An 8,996-nucleotide genomic window follows, 5' to 3' on the forward strand; every position below is an offset into this window, starting at 1 on the left:
GATCTGAGGATCACTGTTTGAAGTCAGCCTAGGCAGAAAAGTCCGGGTAAGGCTCTCATCGCCAATTAACCACTCAAAAACTGGAAGTGGAGCTGTGGCTCAAAGTGGAGAGTGCTAGCCTTGAGCAAAAGAACTCAGGGATAGCACCCAGGCCCTAAGGTCAAGCCCCACAAGTGAAAAAAATAAAATAAAATAGCAAATTGCTTATAATGAAACAGAAGAGATAAAACCAATTATGCTGTTTTATTAATCCAGTCTATGTGGATTGTTACCATTTCAGCGGGCAAACAACCAGTGCATTTATCCTAAGTCCAGAAGCCAATGAATTCAACATGCATTCCTCTCAGGGCAGTATTAAAATCCCTACAGAGGCCCTGGACCTGCATGTGGCTCTCACAGAAATGGTGTGAAATGCATCTACACACCCATGTTCCTTAATGGTGCTCAAGTTTCTAGTGACCATGGTGAGCCTATCTCGGAAGCTGCACACAGGCAAGATGGCAGAGGGCTGGGGCAGCAGCTGGTCCACATGGCGGCTGTGGCCATCTGTGGCAGGTGGCCCTGCGCTGGGGTGTGGATGCCAGTGCTGAGAAACCCCAGGCTTAGGACAATGTCACCAGCTAACAGCAAGTGATAAGTCAGTGGTCTACTCTACAAACTGAATACACCCCACTGGCTAGATTTTTTTTTTGGTACCAGTCCTGGGGCTTGAACTCAGGGCCTGGGTACCATCTTTGAGCTGCTTTTGCTCAAGGCCAGTACTCTACCAATTGAACCACAGCTCTACTTCTTTCTTTGGTAATTTATTGGAGATAAGTCTCATGAATTTTCTGCTCAAATTGTGATCCTCAGATCTCAGCCAGTGGACCTTGCAGTCTTGCTTGGCTTTTTCACTCAGGGATGGCGCTTTACCACTTGAACCATCCTTTTTGGTGGATATTCTGGAGATGGGGGCCTCACAGACTTCTGCCTATGCGGGCTTTAAACCTTGGTCCTCAGATCTGAGCTTCCTAAGTAGATAGGATTACAGGAATGAGCCACGGTGCCTGGATTTAGGAGCCTTCTGATGCTTGTTCTAACAGTGAATCCGTGTCCTACTGGTGAAGCTTTCCATTTTAGACTGTGCCAGAAGCCGGAGGGGGTGAGCAGAGCGGGGCTCACTGGTGTTACCGCTTCACCTTCCACCTGAAAGGAAGCAGAGTGCTGGGCCACACTTCAGGTCCATGGGCCCACGCTGGTGGCTCCAGAAGCAGTGCCAGCACCCCCACCTGACATGGATGGTGTATAATCTGGAGGCCCACACCACCCTTCCCCATGGAAGCATGCTGTGCCATGGAGTCCTGGCATCTACACAAGCTTACTACACTACTGGGCTCAGAGCAGCGCCAAGTGCCGTGCGGATACAAGTACCTGAGTAGCTGGGTCAGCCAGCCGGAGGATGGAGTGTTCACGGTGCCCAGTGCTTTAGACTCTGCTGTGGTTGCTGAACACCTACACAGACAGCCAGATGTGCATGGAGGCGGCAAGAAAGAACACCAAGACCCCCAGCACTTGGTCACCCACTGGCCACCAGGACCCCGTCCCGTGGCCGACGCCTCCCATCTGCAGAACATGCCATGACACCCAGAAACAACCACAGCGGCTCCCCAGCTTTAATCCTTTTATTAAACCCCAGCTGCACAGCTAGTGGCTCAGCACTGCCAGGGGCCCCTGCTCACCCCGCTCGGCTGGCGGAGCTGCCAGAGGAGCTACAGCTGTGGTCCAGAGGATGCCGATGCTGGATGCAGAAGTTGCGCTGGCACTGCACACACAGCAGCTGCAGCATCTCCTTCCTCCTACAGCCTGCCCGGGAACAGCGGTGTGCGAACACCTGCAACACAGGGCCTCTGTGAGTGAGGCTGAGAACACTGGGTGCTGCAGCTCCCGCCTGGCATCTTAGCTACTCAGGAGGCTGAGATCTAATGATTGTGGTTCAGCCGGAGCAGCAAAATCTGTGAGACTCCACAGAACTACCAAAAATGCCAGAAGTGGAACTATATAGCTCAAGTGGTAGAACAACAGCCCTGAGCAAAATAGAATCTTAGGGACATTGCCCAGGCCCTCAGCTCAAGCCCCAGGAAAGGAATTTTATTATGTTTTTTAATTTTTTTTTTTCATTTTTTTTGGTCGTCATAGGGCCTGAACTCTGGGCCTGGGTGCTGTCCCTCAGCTCTTCACTCTACCACTTGAGCCACAGCACCACTTCAGGCTTTTTCTGCTTATGTGGTGCTGAGGAATGGAACCTAGGGCCTCCTGCATGCAAGGCAAGCGTTCTACCACTGAGTCCCATTCCCAGCCCTCAGGACAGGAATTTTTTTTTTTGGGGGGGGGGAGATCAGTCGTGGGGCCTGGGTGCTATCCCTATCAATTCTGGGCCTGGGCGCTGTCCCTCAGCTCAAGGCTAGCGCTCTACCACTTGAGCCACAGAGCTATTTCTGGTTTTCTGGTGGTTTATTGGAGATAAGAGTCTCACAGACTTTCCCGCTCTGGCTGGCTTTGAACCACGATCCTCAGATCTCAGCCTCCTGAGTAGCTAGGATTACAGGCGTGAGCCACCGGCACTGGCTGGACAGGAATTTTAAAAGGAAAAGAAAAAGAAAAAGAAAAACAGGCAGGGAAGAAGAAACCCAGGCAGAGCTGGAGGTGGCCACGTGGCAGCCTCACTCACAACTACTACCAAGGGGCAAGCTCCCACTGGCAGCCAGGAGCATGGGACACTGTGTGAGGCGCTGCACATGTGTCTCAACAGGACCCACCAGAGGCCCTGAGTCACAAAGAGGCAGCTGGCTGGGGAGAGCACAATAGCAGCGAGTTCAGGTACTGCAGGATCCAGGAGCATGCCCTCCACAGCAGGGGTAGGAATGACCCAAAGGACCCAGAGGTCAGGGCCTGCTGAGGGGACAGGAGGATGACCGCCTCCCTCCCTGGATCCTAGGCAAGCTTGAAAGGTAAATGTAGCTTAATACAAGGATTCTAGAAAACCTTGTTACCTCTCTGCCTCAAGAGAAACCCTAGAATGGAGGAGATCCCAAACTTAGGCTCCCAGGGTCTTGGGTCTCTGCTTCTACAGCTGAAAACTGACTCTCCACACAGCTTCTCAGTGGAGCCCTACCATCCGTGGTTAGAATTCTGCCCTTCCTGCACTTAGGACCAGCTTACCTTCTCTCTTGGTGCAGCACAGCCTACACAATCTCTATCCATATGCTCACTGACCACCACGTCTGCCAGCTCCCCCTTCTTTACTGGGACTGGGACGTTACAGAGAGGACACACAGGGACGCGGACATCCTGCAGGGAGGAATGACACACAGCTGGGATCCAACCAGACCTCACGCAAGATAAAACACAGTCCAAGTAGACACAAACAGGCTGGGCGCCGGCAGCTCATGCCTGTCATCCTAGTTACTCAGGAGGCTGAGATCTGAGGATCAAGGCTCAAAGCCAGCCTGGGAAGGAAAGTCTGTGAAACTTTTATCTCCAATGAACCACCAGAAAATCAGAAGTGGGGCTGTGGCTGAAAGTAGTAAAGCCCTAACCTTGAGCAAAAGAGCTCAGGGACAGCGCCCAAACCCTCAGTTCAAGCCCTTGACCAACAGAAAAAAAAAAAAAAAAAGACAAGATGCAGAGATCTTGGGGTCCGGGGACCGAGGCGGCCAGTGGACTTGCATGTGAAGGGGCAGGGGCAGGGGCCGAGGTGAGCACAGAAGCTGTGGCATGAGTGCATGGCTCAGGATGGTGGGGCCATGTCCCACTTCACACAGCCTGAGCCGCATGGTCCCCCACTCATTCACGTGCCGGCCACATCTGGTCCTTCGTGACACCCCACGCAGGTGTGTCACCACCCCCCCACACACTGCCAGCCCCACACAAGGGCTCTGGAGCAAGTGTTGGGGACCCCAGCAGGGCTGGTCCCACAGGGTTGGCTGTGTGTGTGTGGAGCTGGCACATCTGCCCATAGAGGAGAAAACGCCATCTGCATCAGCCGCACACAGACAGTGGCTTCACCCCTACTGGGGCCTAGAGGCCCACACCACAGCCAGAGTCCCAATCAAAGCATGTGACACCAAGTCGTCTGTCCTGTGGATCACCCAGGAATCGAGGATGCCAGCTGGGAGTTCCCACAGGGGCATCCAGTACATTTGCTGTGTGGAGCAGGCAGAACCTGTACAGCAGCAAGGCCAATTACAGCCTGCAAGGCCCTTTACCTGCTGCCACTGTCACACCTTACAAAACCCAGTCCTCCCTACCTCCTCCACCCCCCCCCCCCGCCCCTGCTGTTTTTTTTTGTGGGGGGAGGCTGGTACTGGGAATTGATCTCAGGGCCTGAGCACTGTTTCTTAGCTTCTTTGTTCAACACTAGCACTCTACCACTGGAATCACAGCTTCACTTCTGGCTTTTTGAAGGTTAATTGGAGACAAAAGTCTTTCCTGCCCAGGCTGACTTCAAACTACGATCTTCACATTGTAGTTGCCTGGGGGGGGTGGTGGTGGTGGTGACAGTTTGTTCTTTAAAAAAAAAAAAAGGGACTGCTGCTGAGCGCCAGTAGCTCACACCTGTAATCCTAGCTACTCAGGAGGCGGAAGATCCCACCAGCTGGGGCAGGAAACTCCATGAGACTCTTATCTCCAATAAACCACTCAGAAAACCAGAAGTTGTGCTGTGGCTCAAGTGGTGGAGCACTCGCCTTGAGCTGAAGAGCTGAGGGATAGTGCCCAGGACCAGAGTTCAAGCCCCACAATGGACAAACCAAAAAAAATGGGACTGGGAGTTGACCCCAGTGTTATCAGCAGTGGTAGGCAAGTGATCAAGCCATACCCATAGATTCCCCTTTGAAATTTTATTTAAAAAACAGTCTTGCTATGTAACCCAGGCTGCAATCCTCCTGCCGTAGTCTCCAGCATGGTTGGGATTACAGGCATCTAACACAGAACGTGGCTAAAATACTCAAGTCCAGGGCTGGGAATGTGTTTTAGTGGCAGAGTGCTTACCTAGCATACATGAAGCCCTGGGTTCAATTCCTCAGAACCACATAAATAGAAAAGCTGAAAGTGGCGCTGTGGCTCAAGTGATACAACACTAGCCTTGAGCAAAAAGAAGCTCAGGATCAGTGCCTAGGCCCTGTGTCCAAGCCCAGGATTGGCAAAAAAAAAAAAAAAAAAAGGAACTCAAGTCCTCCTTACTCTTGACTCTTACTTGTTTGGTTTCTAAGAGAGCTTGTCTCTCATTTACAAATCCATTCTGCACCTACATAAAATCTATTATAGTCTCATTCATGATTTTGTAGCTCAGCTACAGTAACAATCTGACTGCATGGGTCTCTGAAAACAAAAATGCCCGAAAAGTCCCCAGTGGTGGAAAGTCTCTGTGCATGCAATACGGCATGACAGGCCACAAGCAGCCAGGGAACACTGGAGACATAATCTGTAGCTAGGAAACTGGGGGCTCTATTTTGTTTGAAATTTTGCAGTGCTGGAGATCAAAACCAAAGCCTTGGGCATATTAGGCATACCTGTTACTCCAGGACCCATCCCCAGCCCTTGGGTTTTATAATTTTCAGAAGATTAAATGGCGCCTGGGGCCAGCAAAGGCTGCACTGGACAGTGAAGAATAGACTGTTCTGAAGATAGCACGATGAATTACCTTCTTGAATGCAAAGGGACATGTATGAGTGGCGCAGGTAAAATGATCTTTACAGAAATCTTGTTTACATGCATCACATTTTAGTGGTAGAAAATCTAAAAAAAATAAAAATAAAAAAAGGTAAAGTCTCAGGGATGAGAACAAAAGACTGAATTCTATGTAGGCCACAGTAAGCAAGTAATTAATTACCTCCACTTAGCACCTCATTCACACTTGAGATAAATGTATCCAGGAACTGCCATGCATAGGAAGAGAAAATGACTTTGGGGCTGAGTTTACCACCACCAAAGAGCATGAAGAAAAGAGCATGAAGAACCTTTTCAACACAGATCCCATTTCATGAGATAGCACAATTATTTAAGCAGCACATCTGTATCTATTTGGCCCTGGTAGCCAATCTAGTGCCTAGCCTTACAGGACATTAGCAATGCTGACCAAGCCCTGCAACCCAGTCCCAATACCTCTGAGAAGCCAGAAAGGCCACAGGCAGAGAACAATCAGCTCATGAAGGTAACAACCAGATTGTCTCACAAAACAGCCAGCAACACACCATTTTCTACTAAGACTGTTTGCAATGTGCTTACCTAGTTGCTTGCAAGTCTTCTCTGAGCAATGCTTTCCCAAGTCAGGAAACTCCATTGTGCAAACAGTAATCAAAACACAGGTGGCAGTTAGATATCACCTATTGAGAATATGAAAGGAAGAGGAGAGCAATGAGGGCACTGAGTTAGACTTAGCACCTGCCACAAATGAGGGAATCATTTACCCACATCCTTGGTATGAGCATTACTCATCCCAGTCAGCTGCCCTGCCACGCCCCCTGCTTAGTACTGGGGCTTGGATGCAGGGCCTGAGCACTGCCCTGAGCCTTTTCACTCACAGCTGGAGCTTTCACTTGAGCCACAGCTCCACTTCTGGCTTTCTGATGGTTTATGGGAGATAAGAATCACACGGACTTTCCTGCTTGGGCTGGTTGCTAACAATTATCCTAAAACATCAACCTCCTCCAGAGTAGCTAGAATTACAGGAATGAGCCACTGGTGCGCAGTCAGTACCCTGGGCTCTTTTTAAGACTCAAGTATCATAAAGCTTTGTGGCTTTCCAAAAAAAATGAAGTGGAAGTTTTAGCATAATTACCAAGTTACTAGAAAGATGGGTTACTTTTTACAAATTTTAATTCCTAATTTATGAAGCCTGCTTTGAGTTAGGGGTAACAGTAAACCACATTTCATACACTGAAAGGGGTTCCCACTCCATATCCAATTCACATAATCACAATGGTGTGTGTGTGTGTGATGTGTGTGTGAGTGTGTCCATCCAGTCCTGGGACTTGAATGTAGGCCTGGGCACTGTCCTCGAGCTTCTTTTGCTCAAGGCTGGCATTCTACCACTTGAGCCACAGCTCCATTTCTGGCTTTTTCTGTGTATGTGGTACTGAGGAATTGAACCCAGGGCTTCAAACATGCTAGGCAAGCACTCTATCACTAAGCCATATTCCCAGCCCCTCAGTGGCTTTTAAGTCCCAGTTTCATCTACTGCCTATACTTGTTGATATAAACAAAACTCTGTCACCAGGTGCTAAATCACATTAGATGAGTTACACTCTCTGGAGATTTCACTCAGTCCCTAGCCTCCCCAACTCCCTCCCTTGTGCATTGATTTGAGTTTTATTATGAGCATTCTCCCTAATGACATAAAGCAAGAGCTGATCAGGGAGAAATGCCAGCCATTAACTCATCACAGATATTGGTAGAGAGGACTAAAGTCCACTGCAGCATCCACAAGGTCCCCTCCATCACCTGGCACCCACCAAACTACTCAAAGCTCTTGTCCTTCCCACAAATACCTCCTAAGCCAGGGGTGGGTTAGGTATCTTTTCCAGATCTTCCCATCAGATAGCTCCACTCTTCTGGAGCCCACCCTCCTAAACTATCCTTCATAATCTGATATGACCCACCCTGTCAAGATGGGTTTAAAATTCTATTTCTCTCAAAAGGGTCATCCCTATTACTTTCCCCCCACTCCCCTGCTAAGCTCCATGAAAAATCCCACCCTCACCTCCTCCGGCTGAAAGCAGATTTTAGCAGAGTAGCCAATCTGAAATCTCATGTGTCTGTCCTGGACTTGAATTCAGGGCCTAATGGGCTGTCCCTTAGCTTTTTTTGCTCAAGGCTAGAGCTCTATGGCTTGAGCCACAGTCCCACTTCGGAATTTTGCTAAGTGGAGATGAGTCTCTCGAGGAATGGGAATGTGACTTAGTGGTAGAGAGTGCTTGCCTAGCAGGCAAAGCCCTGCGTTTGATTCCTCAATACTACATAAACAGAAAAAGCCGCTCAAGTAGTAGAGTGCTAGCCTTGAGAAAAAGCAGCTCAGGAACAGTGCCCTGGCCCTGATTTCAAGCCCTAAGACTGGCAAAACAAAAAAAAAACAACAATAAAAAAACAAAAACGGAGTTTCACGAACTTTCCTGCCCGGGCTTGGTTTCAAACCGCGATCCTCAGATCTCAGCCTCCTGAGTAGCTTGGATTACAGGCGCGACCACAGGCGCCTGGCTCCAGAATCTTCTCCTTCGTGGAACTGACCGGAACCTGGCATCAGCCTCCGAACGATCTCGCTCCTGACACCTACCTCAGGGACAGTGCCTGGACACGGTCATCCTGCTATGACAGTTCCCTCCCCACAGGCAGAGGGCCGCCGCGACCCCTCACGTCCCCCACTCGGCTCCCCGCTGGCATCCGCCCCGACCCGCAACGGCCCAACTCCGTACTTGCCTCTGGTCAGCGACCTGGGCAGCTGCAGGATCCAGCGGACTGTAGAGATAAAAAAAAAGCGGGTGTCCTCCGCAGTTACCGTGGGGGGAGGACAAGGTGGCAGGAACGAAGGCGCCGGAGGCACTCGGCGTCCAGGACCCACCAGCACCCACAGAAAACGCAGCATCACGGCGCCCCAAAGCCCTCGCCATTTATTCACAGTCGGAACCGCGCGCCCTGGGCGTTCCTGGCGCGTATGGATGACATCACCCACAAATCAACCAATCGCGCTGCGCCGTGGTCCGACAGCTCCGGCGCGTTCTTACGTCATCACCCGCCTGGCCAATCCCGACGCGCCGTGGCCCGCCCACTCCTCGCCCTCCGCTCCTCTTCCGGAATGAGTGGTCGTCCTCTCCGGGCTCGGGCTGAGTCACGGTGAGGTGGCTTTGCGCTGGGCCCCAAGTGGACCTGACCCCCCCCCAGCGGACCCAACCCCGGTCGACTGTGCGCTGTCCCCCGAAGCCCTTGGGGTGTCTTTAGGGTAGGAATCCAGGACTGCAGAAGGC

The 8,996-nt window shown here is 50.9% G+C and overlaps 1 protein-coding gene across 1 annotated transcript; it reads right to left on the reverse strand.

Moving 5' to 3' along the window:
• Window positions 1–258: 258 nt before the first annotated feature.
• Zfand2a (zinc finger AN1-type containing 2A) lies at window positions 259–8,653 on the reverse strand. Its single transcript, XM_070033402.1, has 7 exons — window positions 8,452–8,653; window positions 6,265–6,362; window positions 5,681–5,775; window positions 3,199–3,327; window positions 1,719–1,870; window positions 1,411–1,491; window positions 259–1,185 (listed from the first exon to the last, which is right to left on the reverse strand). The coding sequence occupies exons 2-7, from the start codon at window positions 6,317–6,319 to the stop codon at window positions 1,167–1,169; spliced, it is 531 nt and encodes a 176-aa protein (XP_069889503.1). The 5' UTR covers window positions 6,320–6,362; window positions 8,452–8,653; the 3' UTR covers window positions 259–1,166.
• Between the last annotated feature and the right edge of the window lie 343 nt (window positions 8,654–8,996).

The sequence above is a fragment of the Dipodomys merriami genome, unplaced genomic scaffold, assembly GCF_024711535.1.
Source record: "Dipodomys merriami isolate MVZ:Mamm:240054 unplaced genomic scaffold, mDipMer1.0.p SCAF_22, whole genome shotgun sequence".
Lineage (NCBI taxonomy): Eukaryota > Metazoa > Chordata > Mammalia > Rodentia > Heteromyidae > Dipodomys > Dipodomys merriami.